At 44.5% G+C, this 14,558-nt stretch overlaps 1 protein-coding gene across 1 annotated transcript; it reads left to right on the top strand.

Annotated features, from left to right (window-relative positions):
* The first annotated feature begins 1,187 nt into the window (after window positions 1–1,187).
* On the top strand, window positions 1,188–4,769 carry TMEM30B (transmembrane protein 30B). Its single transcript, XM_023627856.2, has one exon. It carries the CDS (start codon window positions 1,543–1,545, stop codon window positions 2,602–2,604), a length of 1,062 nt encoding a protein of 353 aa, XP_023483624.1. The 5' UTR covers window positions 1,188–1,542; the 3' UTR covers window positions 2,605–4,769.
* Window positions 4,770–14,558: the final 9,789 nt, after the last annotated feature.

Below are 14,558 nucleotides of genomic sequence, written 5' to 3'. Positions count from 1 at the left end.
GGACTTCCTCTCCTAGGGTATGACTGGAAGCGAGGGGAGTGGGATTCAAGTCATGCCGGTCTCCCTCAGTATTCTCTTACAGCTAAAGCTTCCAACCTACATTCATTAGACTCAAGAAGATGGAATGAGTTTCTCATTATTAAAATAGTATTACTTTTTAATTTTAGTATCATTCTCATAAAGTACCACTTGGTACTTGATTATATGCTTTCTATTGGCTATATTGGTTCTTTCTTACTCCTGAGTAATATAGCCCCTATCAGACTGCAAATGCCTTGAGGTCAAGGATCCTTTTTAGTCTAAATCTCTTTTGTCTTCTACATTGCTTAGCACAGGACTGAACACTTAGAAGATGCTAAAAAATTCCTGTTGCTTAATTTAGCAAGTATTTTAACTTTCCAAATTTCAATGGAGTTTGAATGACTGAAAACCAGAATCCCCAGCAATGTTCTCTTTACAATATAAGCAATGGTTTCTCTTTACAGTGAGCCCTATAAATCCTTGTAATTCACCTCCTTTGGCCAAACATCCCAATGTCCTTGACTGTGGATAGAAGCCCGGGTCTTTTGGGACCTAGGATCAGGCCTTTCTCCAGTCAGGCAAACAATCTGAAAAGAAAAAGAAATCACACGTAGTCCAGCGCATTTTTCTCCTGTGTGGCTTCTCCACCAGCTAGAGAGATATTTAAAGGCTCTGAACCTCTTGCAGTCTCTGATTCTGAGTCATTTTATTTTCAGAGAACTATCTATTTTTCTTAGTTATACAGCCAGACTGCATCACGTGGCCAGAAAATCATTTTCCCTTTAAAAAAAATACTAGAGTTTGAATGCAGGTATTGAATTAGTAACAGATTTATCATAGTGTAATCCCCTGGGCATTACAATTTGTGGCTGAAAGTTGACTGAAAAGGGGCCCATAAGTTAACCTACAAAGACTAGAGGGTCTAGAGTCACTGTTTTTTAAAATATTTTTTTCAGATAAAAGAGGATTAACGGCCTGAAATCCTCCAGTCTCCAGGACCACGGTGCAGTCCCTCCGCGGGGCTTTGCGCTGGAGGCTGCAGCTCCTGTGATCTCGAGAAGGACTGGCCCAGATACTCTAGTCACCTGGAAGGCGGAAGGTAAGGTGGCACCTGAGCAAGGCAGAACCACTCAGAGGCAGGCCGGGGCCGCCACTCTGCTCGGGGAGGAGGAGCTGGCGCCCCGCCCCGGCCCGAGAGGAAGCGCGAGCCTCGGGCCACAGGTGAGGAGCGGCGCGCCCGCCGGCTCACCTCCGCGGAGGCGGGGCGGGCTCCAGACGACCGGCAGCAGGGGCGGAGCCGCCTGGGTCACCTGGGCCGAGGCGGAACTGAGGGGTCTGTCGCTGCACCGAGAACCTGGATCGGAGACTCACCTGTGCGGGGCCGGAGGCGGGGCCCGCGCAAGAACTCACCTGAGCCGGCGGGAGCCCGCCCCCGGCGTGGCCCCGGCTGCCCGCAGGGAGGCGCTCGGCGGACCCGTCTGCGCGTCCCTCCGGCCGTGTGGCGGTCCCCGCGCGGCCGCCATGACCTGGAGCGCCACGGCCCGCGGCGCCCACCAGCCCGACAACACCGCCTTCACGCAGCAGCGCCTCCCCGCCTGGCAGCCGCTGCTCTCGGCCGGCATCGCGCTGCCGCTCTTCTTCTGCGCCGGCCTGGCCTTCATCGGCCTGGGCCTGGGCCTCTACTACTCGTCCAACGGCATCAAGGAGCTAGAGTACGACTACACGGGCAACCCGGGCACCGGCAACTGCTCGGTGTGCGCCCAGGCCGGCCAGGGCCGCGCGCCGCCGCCCAGCTGCTCGTGCGCCTGGTGCTTCGCGCTGCCCGAGCTCTTCCAGGGCCCGGTGTACCTCTACTACGAGCTCTCCAACTTCTACCAGAACAACCGGCGCTACGGCGTGTCCCGCGACGACGCGCAGCTGAGCGGGCTGCCGAGCGCGCTGCACCACCCGGTCAACGAGTGCGCCCCCTACCAGCTCAGCGCCGCCGGGCTGCCCATCGCGCCCTGCGGCGCCATCGCCAACAGCCTCTTCAACGACTCCTTCTCGCTGTGGCACCAGCGCCAGCCCGGCGGGCCCTACGTCGAGGTGCCGCTCGACCGCACCGGCATCGCCTGGTGGACCGACTACCACGTCAAGTTCCGGAACCCGCCACTCGTGAACGGCAGCCTGGCGCTGGCCTTCCAGGGCACCGCGCCTCCGCCCAACTGGCCCCGGCCGGTCTACGACCTCAGCTCCGACCCCAACAACACCGGCTTCATCAACCAGGACTTCGTGGTGTGGATGCGCACGGCGGCGCTGCCCACCTTCCGCAAGCTGTACGCGCGCATCCGCCAAGGCAACTACTCGGCCGGGCTGCCGCGGGGCGCCTACTGCGTCAACATCATCTACAACTACCCGGTGCGTGCCTTCGGCGGCCACAAGCGCCTCATCTTCAGCAGCATCTCGTGGATGGGCGGCAAGAACCCCTTCCTGGGCATCGCCTACCTGGTCGTCGGCTCCCTCTGCATCCTCACGGGCTTTGTCATGCTGGTCGTCTACATTCGCTACCAGGACCAGAACGACGAGGACGAGGACGAGCAGTGATTCCTGCCTTCCAAAAACCCTTCCCGCTTCTTGGCAAAACTCTCTTGCAAGCTTCTTTTGGCTTCTCCCCCTCGCCCCTCTCGCAATTCCAGTCTCGCCTCACTTTTCCTCCTGCTGTGGATGAGTGGACCAGAGAGAGGAATTACACCCAATTGGAGGCTACCAGAATCTTGCTGGGGCGTTTGGACTGCAGAGTGAGACATCCTTGCAAATTCTCCCCATCTCCTTTAGGATTTACCGAGTTGACGTGTTGTTAGGGCCTTAAAGTCCCGTAGCGTTTGAGAGCGGAAGGGATGGTAGACTCCTACTCAAAGCCTATGCGATGAAGAGACTGAGACCTCGCCATGTTAAATAACTCACTCAAGGTCAGGCAGCTACTCATTGGCTCCTGACTCTGACCCTAGAGCTTTTACCACTACAGTACAGTGGTATTCTTTTCTTTTTTGAACGTGTGGGAGTAGGTTGGGGTCGAGAGGGAAGCCCACAGATAACCTGCAGAGACATGGAGGGGTGGGGGACAACATACTTGTTAAAATGTGGATAAACTAGGAGGCACCACCCCAGAGATTCTGACCAAGAAGGCTGGGGTGAGACCCTTGAAGCTGTGTTTTAAAGAGCCCATCTGGAGATTCCTCCTGTATTCCCTCAAATTAGGGAATCACTGCCCTGAGCCAGGGAGCAAGTAGATTACTGGGTGTTTCCCTATTTCCTCTTGTCTCTGAGGTTGGGCCTGAAGCAGCCACTTGAGTCCAGTTTTTCAGGTAGTCATTTGTTCCCAGGAGCGGTGACAATCATGATGTTGAAGGTTTGGTTCAGCACTCCCCTGGAACATAAGAAGCTCTCCATAATTTGCAGAATGAATGTCAAACCCTTGCGAGCTCCAGAAAACTAGTTGGCATACAGATTTGCAGGGCAGGGTTTGTATCAATTCATTTAATATTTGACTGTAAGAGATTTAAAAAACCAGTTTGCTGGGTACTCTGTAGAAACTTGAAAATGCCAGGTCAGCTTGTACAGTTCAGAGGGAATGTTTTAACCTAAGAATCAGAGCTGGAAGGGATCCTAGAAGGAAAGGAATTTCCCTAAAGTCAGATCTGTGTTTCTGACCCCAGACTCAGTCCTCTTTGTCATCGAAATTTTATTTTCTGCTTAGAGAGAAAGGGCTTCCTTCCTTCATATCTTCTCCCTTGGGGCTGAGAAGAAAACTTTTAATCTGTTCTCAAATGAAGCATGTTTGTTCTACTAATTATTTTAAATGAATGCTAAGGAGTACGGTCTTATATGTAAACTAGAATCTTAAGAATTATTTGACCCTTTGAGATAATATTAAACTCTGACTACTGTAAAATCATTCTAATATATATAAAGTTGTTCTAAAAAGCAATAGAATTTTTTAAAAACCTTCCTTTTATGGCAACAGAACTTAAAAAACAAAACCCTAGCAATATCATCTTAACCCATTTATTTACTGAAAGTGAACAGTTATTTGTTACTCTGACTGACAGAATTCCCAGTGCCTGCCCTCTGTTACAGCCCCTTTCCGCTCACTCCTGGCTGTGCTCATGCCTGGAAGGCAATGCAAGACCTTAAAGTATTTTTTTTTTAGTAGTTGAAGAAATATTGAATTATATTAAATAGTTTACATTAATTTTATTTTACCCTGTTCTAGTTCTTTGGAAATTAATGATCAGTGGACAGCATGCATGTTCACTGACATCTGTCTCAGATCTTCTGGAACAGTTGTGATGTAGGAGATTCTGTCCCACTACTGACATAAACCAAAAAATATTTTAGTAATTCCGGTGTGTTGGCTTCCCAACTCCTGAATGTGACACAGTTTTATTATCAGATTGTGTCTTGTGATTTTCGGCTGTGAAAATGCGATCATTCTATATGTATGGAGTAATTTTTATTTATTACGAATGTTTGTTTGAGCAGCTCGCTAGCCTAGCCCTTCTTTATGCTGGATAAGAGAATTTACTACATTTTTTGACTATGTAGTTGAGAGCAACCATGTATCTTGCAATCATTTTTACAATATTCATTCCATTGCTGTAAAATTTTAAATGAGACTACAAAATTTAAGATAGTATGATTATATCAATGGCTAAACCCAGGCCCTTTCTCTGGGTTTTTGAAAGAAAATAAAGGTCATGTTTGTCTTACCTTTGTTATCATGTTTGCTTAATTCTTTTGAACTATGATCTTAAAGGCACAAACAGCACAATGACTTTGCTCACTTGTTATTGGCAGATTTGTCTTGCAGTAAGAAAATCATCTTTCCGAATAAGGCTCAAAATAAGCTCAATCTTTCAGTGTTACCTTCCTAAAATAGAATTTGAGCTTAATATCAACCTCAATGTATAGTATGAATTAGACAATCTTCAACTATTGTTTGAATTTGCTAAAATGTGGTCCATTAAAAATAATTTAGTATCAAAAGTTATTAAAGAATGTGATTGTAGCAGTCTTCTCCATTTCTGCATTTTACTCAAATTCTAAATTACAATTACTTGTCAGGTATTTTGGACAGGAAAGCCTCAGAAACTTTAAAAACAAAAAGGTGAAACATTTTCCTCTGAAGATCCCAGTGCTGTAGCATTTGTGTGGTATATCAGGGTTCCAGCGGGGCTTGCATTCTCATGTTGTCCAGTAAATGCTTCCTAGCTAGGCCTGTGTCTTCTGGAATGACACGGGAAAGAGTGAACCTTAACAACTGGACTGGAAATGTGCTTTGACCTACCTTGGGATATAAACCACCAACGAAAGAGAAACTAACATGGTTGGTGGGAACTCCGAAAACAGAATAATACAACAAGAAAGACTTTCCAGGTATCTCCAGAATCAAATCAAGTAAACAATTTACTGACCATGCAATTGTTAAACATCAGAGACAGAATAATAGTCTGGGATTTCCTTTAGTAACAAATATCACTTCACAATATAGAACCACACCCTTTCTGCCTCAGGTTAAGCCTGTTGCTCTCTTCCTGGCATTGGTGATCTCAACAATCTTGAGTAAGTTCTCAGAGAGAGTTATTGACAGAGGTGCAGTGTAATCAGTTCCATATCTGCCCTCGGATATAAGTCATCAATTGCTGTAATAATAGTAAATTCTCTTCCTTTATTTTTATCGGGCATTTCTTTGCAGCCCAGATCTTTTTTTCTGTAGCTGAAACATAGCTGACTTATGTTAGATAACAAATTTAAAAAATTTTTTGACTTCAATTTTTTTCCCCAGGAGAATTTCTCTTAATTCTCGAACAAAAAGAGAGTCCTTTTTAAAATGTCATCAAGGCCTCAGTGAATCTGACTGAAACACATTAAGGTCCCGAAGACATCTTACATGAGAGCGGTACTTTGTGTAAAGAATTTGCAAAAATTGCCAACAGTGTTGACTCTATGTCAACTGCCATCCCCCATAATTGCATTGATAAGTCTAACAACACGTATTCAGGAAAAAATACTTCCCTACTGGTGTGCCACCTGGCGTTATGATTCCCACTATTAACAACTGTCGAGTAAATTAGGTCGCCACAGCAAGCCAGCAATCCTTTATTTCATGTACTTGGCTGAGCAGCTCACCACAGGACGGAGAAAAATCCTGAAATGATAAGACCCCACATAGACTGTTTGGGGGTATAGAGAGATGGGACAGGGGGAATAAAAGGAAAAGGTGAAGTTTAGAGCACAAGACATTATTCTGGGCCAGTAAGGTGTCCAGAAGGCAGGGGGTTGGCAGCAATGTGAGCCCATCACAGATGACAGAGCTCACCAGCGGACTCCTTGATGACAAGGCCTTTGAGAAATTCAGTAAGCCAATGGTGGCTCACCTCCTTCTGAACCCCTCAGCTTGTCTTCATGATCAATTTGAGTATGATTTATCTTTCTCCTTAGAAGCAAAAGGTATTAATGTCAAGAACCTTCACTAATAGCCTTGCCCTTCACATTGAGCTCTTAACTAAGTTCCCATTAAAGTGGCTAAAACCTTACATTACTGATGAAAACTGTAAATGATGCGTCATTAATAATGATACTTTGTTCTTCTAAAAGGCCTTTGTTCTGAAAGTCCAAGGTGCTTAACACTATGTGGTCTCATTAATCTTATCCACCAAAATGCATGAGCTTTCAGAACGTCATCAGGACTGACGAGGTAGAAATATATTCCTTTCTACTTTGCTCAGTTTTGTTCAGAATTCTCTAAAAATAAGTACTGTTCTGAAACAAAAGCATAACTTCTGCATGAGGCAGTGATAGTCATTTAAACAGACCACTTGCATATTTTCAAAGGAAGACTTGATTAATTCTTGTTATGATTTTAATAAGTAAAAGACATTTCCCATTTTTGTTAAGGAATTCCAAGTGCCAGCTGCCACACTTCCTATTCATAGTAAACAGTAGAATGTAAAATACTTTCTACTCTTTTCCTTTTCATTTTTTCTTTCGGGGCTTTAGAGGTTAAGATTTATCTGTTACATCAACATAATTTGCAAATAACTGAATTATGGTGTTTCTCAAATTTTACTTAGTGGGGTAAATTAAATCATATATTCACTTTCACGAATCTTTTAAAACATTATTGAAGATCACATGTATAAATGACATAATCTTTATCTTCAACCCTAGCTTGTCTCTAACCTCACCTTTTCAGCTGCCTCTGGGACACACCTAAATGTCCTACAGGCAGCATAAGCTCTGTGTGGGCAGACCTCATGGCCTCTTCTCCAAATCCATTCTTCCAAGAATGGTCCCAGATGCTGATAATGACCCCTCTATCCCTCTCAGTCACCCAAGCCAAAAACCCCAACTGCTTCCTTGACCCCTCCCTCTGTTTCTCACCACATCCAAATTGGATGTAGTTCTATATCCCAAATGCACTTTCAATCAGGTGTCTCTTGGTCACTGCCCCAGCCCAGGGCTTTGTTATTTCCCATCTGGATGTTGGAAGAGCCTGCTAATTGGGCTCCAGTTTATTGTCCACACCCCAGCCACAATGAGCTAGCCAAAACACAAATCTCATCATGTTACCCTCAACTTAAAGTCTCTCTTGTCAATGCACAGCCTACAGAAGGATTCTTTAGCAGGGCCTGCAAAGCCTTCATGCTTGGCCTCGTTCTAAATCTTCATCCCCTTTTCCTCCAAGGTCTCGCCAAATTCCAGCCATATTGAATGATTTAAAGAGGCCTGAACCCAACACCCCCTCATGTCTTTGCGCAGGCTGGGCTTGCCTGTCCGCCTGACCACCTCAATCTCCCCATCCATCCTCCAGACTTGGCTCAGTGTCTGTGTCCTCCATCCTCTGTGAAGCCTCCTGCACTCCCTGCCCTCAGCCTCGTCTTCCTTTTGTGTTGATTCCTCTCTCAGAGCAAGTACTGTGTTGCCTAGAGATGGTTTACTTACTTATCTATCTCCGTGTCCAGCCTGGTAGGTCTTTGAGGCTGAGAAATTTTTCCTCATTTATCTTTATTATTGTCAGTGGCAAGTTGCGTGACCAGCACGTGGTGGGCTCTCAACCACTGGTGAATGATTATTAGGAAACCAATGATTCCATTACTTTACTACCGCTGAACAGATTACTTCTTACAATATGGTTGACTGCATAGAAAATAACTGAGGAAACAAACGAGATGTGAAGACCATACCCTAAACATTGGAAATTCTCAGAGTAAGGAGTGTTGGGAATGCACGTATGTTCTTAACAGCCTGAAAATGCGAAGTTTAGAGTTCCCTTTTGGATAACTCAAATGTGCGATCAGGTTTTCCTCCATAAACTAATTTGCAGAAATGAATAGCAGATGGGTCACATTAGTCCACTGATAGTGGGGACAGCGACTTTATACTCAAAGGTAATCAACGTCTCTTCTGTTAAACTGCAGTAAGTTAGTGGAATGTTTGCATTTTTATGGTGCTTCTTTATAGAGGAGAATTTTTTGCTTACTGTAGTATTCTATAATAAAATGTAAATGAACATTGCTTTCCTCTGCCAGATAATTACCCCAAAATCCATTTAAATGAAAATAGCATTTGTAGAGGAATATCCAGAAAGGAAAGCAAAAATAAATGGAATATTAGATGTCCCATTTGCCAGCTGGTGTTTGGTTTATAACATTTGGCACATCTTGATATCTACATAATAGTAGTTTTAAAACCATAAATAATATTTTACAGAGGTCACACCATAGTTATTTAAGTTCAGGGGTTTATTTCCCTGAGCACTAAGTAGCTATGAATGAATTATGTTTAGTCTGATCTGCCACAGAAGGGCCATAAACCTCCATGTCACAGCAAACCGTGGAATATTACTTCAAGACGTCAGGAGAATTGTACATGTAAAAGAATAATGCATGATAAGGGAAAGGTATTTTCATTTTTTTTAAGTAATATATGTTACTGGGCAGGAGCTATAAAATTTTGTTATGTTAAACTTTCCTCTGATTCTGGAAAATGAGTTAAGAAATGGCTTTGCATTGTTGGTCCTAAGCCTGTGAAGCAGGCCGTGGAACCAGAGAAAGGGCCGAGGAAGGAAAGTCTGGTCTTGAATCAGGACCAGTTTCTCCTCCTGAGATCCCTGCACCTCAAAAAGATGAAAACAAAGAAAAGCAGGAAGCACTCGAGAGGTGGTTTTGGGAACTTCTCTTTACACCCAGCATTCTTTCCCAGTGTCTCACAGGCAAGTGCTTTTGTAGATTCTCAGGAGTCAGGGTAGAGAGAGTTTTTAGCATTAAAGTGCAATTCGCTGTTTAAATTAAATCTAGTTAAAACATTTAAATGAAATCATTAAGCACTTACCATGTGCCAGACGACATGGTAAGCAATTTCTCTTGGTTTTCTCATTTAATTTTTACAACAACTCTAATATTATCCCCATTTTGCAAATGCAGAAACAGAAGTTTGGAAAAATAAAGAAACTGGTCCAAGGAAAAATAAAGAAACTGGGCACCGTTGGCAAGAGACAGCCAGGATTGCAGCTGAGGTCAGGGGGACTGCCCCCTGCAGGGAGTCAATAATGAGGCTTTCCAGGCAATGTTCTAAGTGCCTTATCCATATAACCACATTGTAATCCTCACAACGGTCCTATAAAATAGGTAGTGTTATTATCTGCATGTCACAGATGAGGAAGCTGAAGCTCAGAGAGGTTCAGTAACTAGCCTAAGGCAGCACAGAGAGTAACAGAGAGCTCAGCAGAATGAGGGGCCACACTAAGGCACCCAATTGCTCATCCTCTGTGAATATAAAGACTAATCTTATGATGGAGTAAGAATAGACAAGACAGCCCTGAAAAAGAAGAACAGAGGTTGCAGGAGTGAGGAGGTGGAGGGGGCAGCCCGCTTGACCCTCAGAAATGGAGACTACTGGCTAGTGCAGTAGTTACTAGCAGTCACTGAGGCGGAGCCATCTTAGCACAGGGATGGACTAGTGGACCAACAGAACAGAACCCAGAGGGAATCATACTGTGAAGAAAAGCCCGGAAATGATTACAAGTTAGGAGAGTGGTTACTCTGAGAGAGGAGGAGGCAGATGGAAGGAGGCAGGAAAGGCAGACAGAGGGGCAAAGGTCAGCAACATTCTATTTCTTCAACTGGGAGGCGGCTGCCCTGGTGTCCAACCTGCTCGGAGTCCTTAAATTGTGCATATAGTAGAGCATTGAAAACAACAGTGACCGCCTGGGAATTCACCCCGTGCTGATGGAGACACTGCGCTTCCATGACGCCTTCGGATTCCATCCGTTTCTGTGGCGTTTCCAGTGCTTCCATAGACTCTAGAAATGCACGAGGTTAGAATAAGTCATTCTTAAGTATTCGTTACCTTATTAAGGAACTCGGAAAATTTTTAAATTTAACACTTTCTTTAAATTGAACGATAAAAATGACATTCGATGGACTACTGCCCACAGCACTCCATTTTAATCGAAGGTTCAAAGGCACCCCTGCTGGCCAGTCCCCGGAGAATTCCGGTGGGGGTGACAGTCCCAGTTCGTCCAAGCCCTGAATGAAGGCAGCAGAGCTCTGGGCAACGGGAGGACGGGAAGCAGTGTTTGAACTGGAAGATGCCCCGCAGAACCGCAGCCCCATCTCCTCCTCATTGTCTTTCATCAGAGCAGAAAATAGGAGGAGGAATGCGATCTAAGCGCAGAAATCTTGGGAAGAGAATGAGTCGCATTTGAACCACATTTACGTCGAATTTGTGGCCAAAGGTGAAGTCAGCAGCCAAGCAGTGGGGCTCGGCCCCCGTGCAAGTCACAGAGCCTCACACTTGTCCTGCATCGCACACTTCAGGGCCGGGAAGAGGCGGCTTCGGCTCCGCTACCTGGCCCCCTGAAGCCAACGCATCGTGGCCTTGCTGACCCTGCCAGGGACTGAGCCCGGGGCCTGAATTCAGAGACGAGGAACGCAGTGTACGGTTTTTCGGGCTGATTCGGGTCCAACCCGGAATGGGAAGCCCGGGCCTCCAGATGTGCACCACTGCCCTCCGCTGGACCGAGACGGGATCACCAGCATCGAACGACCTCTGCGCCTGACTCAAGGGGGAAGGAAAAAAATCTGCTTTTCCGTGATTGCGCATGCTCATGTGAAATATTAGTTTCAAAAGTTAAAGTTCCTAACAGTAAATAAAATGCGAATGCTTATAAGTTGCATAATAATTCTGTGAGTTTTAATACATCCCAATTAATCTATCGAAAAAAACCTGTCATGTTTATCTTTAATTTTATTTGAATAATATAGAATATGTTCTTCAAATATAATTCTTGTGGTTACTACCAATTTAAGCTTTTTTTCTCTAAAAAACGAATTTATTTTAGAGCTACATCATAAGGAAAAGAGTCTTGATGTTAATGTTAGAAAAATATACGTCGTCTACTTTGTTGTAAACTTAGGCACAAAAATGAAAAAGACTGGGGCTAATCTTCTTGGCACCAAATGACTTTGTTAAATAGGCACGAATGTGGTGTTCTACTTTAGAAATCATGGGTTTTTTTACATGAAAGACTTATCAATATTGGCGGGCACCCTTCCCAGGAGCTTTATGAGATTGCCTCACAGGCTGCATAGACTGATGGGTAAACCTGCCAGCAGCAGCCACTTCTTTCAGGAAGAAAGCCTGAGTCTCTAAGAGCAAAATAAGTGTGCATCCTTAGGCTCGGAGGAGTTGCTTATACTGAGGCGGTAATTCCGGAGTGGGTGACTTTAAGCTTTGCACACTTTCCTGAGGTTGGTATTGAACCTAAAAAATCGAAATTTTTGTAAAATATTTTTAAATTTTGTTTACACGAATCTCCTACCACACTTTGATACTGAAACATACCATATTTCTTCCACTCTAAGATGCACCTTTCTCCCCCTTTCATTTTAACATCTCTAAAATCAGGGTGTGTCTCAAATTCCTGGCTTCTCACTGTCCGTGGCACCTTACAACTGCTGTCACTTAAATTCACTGTTAGCCAGGCAACAGTCATGACATAGTTGTCGTTGAGCTGCATTGTCATCATATTTTGGGGCAAAACCCTGCATTGTGCACAATAACATAAACATTGAGGATGCTGTCTCCAGAGTGGTTTGGAAGAGTTAGACTCTGAATATGAAGAAGTTGTAGCAAACCTTAGCCAATTTATTTTACGTATATTTTCCTTTTTATGTCTGCACAAGTGGGAAACATAATAAAAATCTATCTAAATAAGTATAAAAGAATCCTTTTAATAAGGATAAAATACAAAATTTAAATGTGAGGAATTTATTAGGTAGGTCCTATTTTAACTGACAGCATTTTTCCCCTTGGTGGTGCATAAAATAATGGTACTTGTTATGATTGATAGCATCTTAAATTCATTGAATTATACAGTATAATAACAGGGCAGTGGAAAGAACGCTTCTGAATGCAAAACCAGATGACATAAGATGGCATTAACTGAAAAGGCATATTCACTCAATTTCCACTGCCTGCACGATCGATCAATTTTGAAAAGGAAACGGAATTTTAAAAATCCTCTCACTCCTCTGATGTACCCAAATATTAAAGAAATAAAACAACGTGCCAGCTGCCAGCACAGATCAGCCCGTCAGCCTTCAGCATCCAGTAATTACTGGATACAGGCCAACCAACCTTCTGGATCACGAAGAGGATAGGAGAAGGGCTCAGAGATCAAAGCCGACGTGGAGCTCATCTGAAGCCTGTGTAATGTACCTCACTGGAAGGATGCACAGGGGATAGCGTGTCAGAAGAGTGAGAATGTTGGCGTGTCTTTCCCAGTCCCCAAGGTCTCCTCTGGACCAGGAAGCTTCGCTGGATGGGCATACATCACAGCTCTGCATATCGCATCTCTCTGTGCTTTCTCGACATGAGCTGTATGTGAGTGTGCGAAGTCGATGAGCAAATATAAATCAGAGTTATTTCTGTTGACAGGAAATAAAGTTAGGCCATCAGACATACTCAGAGCCAATATCTGCTTTCATGTTTTTCAAAGTTATAGGGGAAAGATGTCTTCCATTATTGTGATGGTCTTGTCAGAGCTAATACTGAGCCAATTCCATTCCACCTCAGTTCTTTTCTGGGCCAACAATGGAAACCACGCTGTGATTAAACACTTCCAATGGGGGGCTCCGAATAAAAGTCTCCCGGTCAATTTGACTCAGCTTGGTCGAAGACCCACTTCAACCTCACCCTGTGCCACCCTGCTCAAGGAATCAAGTTTTTGTTTTTCCTTTAAAAATTGTGCTTCCTGTCCACCACCATCCATCCCTGCCTCCTCTTCTCCCTTGCTAGGCTCCCCGTCAGCCAAGCTCATGGAAATGGACTTTTTTTTTAACTTACACAGACGCTTACACTAGTTTTCAAGTCTCTGGTAATATAAAATGCACACAAACTGCAGGTTTCCAGATGATTCAGGTGCACAAAGCCATTTCTAGTCGCACGTTCTTGTGAAGCAATTCCCCTTTGGGCCCTTCACCCTGATGCCTGTTTCAGGGCCGAGTCAAGCCGCTGGCTCAAGGGGCTCTCGAACGATTCTCCTAACAGCGCTTCCCTGCGAGGGACTCCACCTTTTCTGCACCCTCAAAAGGTCCTTGAGTCTGAAAACCTTCTCACCCACTGGCTTTATGCAGCCTCAGCGTCATTCAGCACTGCACACTTGCTGGAGCTGTAATTTTTCTAAAAGCCTTACTAGTCTTTAAAGCTCTTCCCCCACCCTGGGCACCACTTTCTGAAGTTCCTTGGGCTCTCATCTTGGAGCTCTCTGGACACTATTCTCCTAGCCTGGTCTCATCCTAGCCAAGCATTAGCACAGAACACTGATGTGGCAACATTTCAGTTTTGTGTTTTCAAGCCCAGACTAAAATTATTCTAAATTCACAGATGATTTTGGGTGGGGCAGTACTAAAGGCGCTTTGAGCAGCAGAGTGTGACATAGACAAGCACTGGCTTGGGAGGTGGAGGTCCTGGGTATGGTCAATTTCTGTCATTCCCTGAGCATGTGGCTTGGTTAAGTTATTAATGTTTGGTGCCTCCTCTTCTGTAAAATGAGGCTGTTGGACTAAACCATTGGATTCCTTTCCAGTGATCAAATTCTGTGACTTGGGATTTAGATGGAAATTTTGATAGTGGGGATAGGACTAATTTTTTGTTGTAATGTTGAAGGATTAATCATTTCCCTGAAATGTCTTCTGTAGCTTATTTTATTTTCACAAGATGCTGTATGTAGTTGTTTTGCTTCAGTTTGGGGAAAGTCTGTGGTCAAACAAATTAAAACAGGTTTTTTCCCTGCAGGACTTTTCAGAGCCTTTAGCATGCTAAAATGCTTATGAATCTCCAAGAAAGACATCAAGTGTTTCAAAACTATGCAAATATATTGGAATAAATACCTCTTTTTTGTTCTAACACCAGTTACCATCTTACAGACATAGAGTTCCACATAAGGCATCTTGGGGAATGGTGCCCCAGACATGGTTTCTTGAAGAGAAATT

Source organism: Equus caballus, chromosome 24 (assembly GCF_041296265.1).
Source record: "Equus caballus isolate H_3958 breed thoroughbred chromosome 24, TB-T2T, whole genome shotgun sequence".
NCBI classification, from domain to species: domain Eukaryota; kingdom Metazoa; phylum Chordata; class Mammalia; order Perissodactyla; family Equidae; genus Equus; species Equus caballus.
This window is presented reverse-complemented; position numbering and strand designations above follow the sequence as displayed.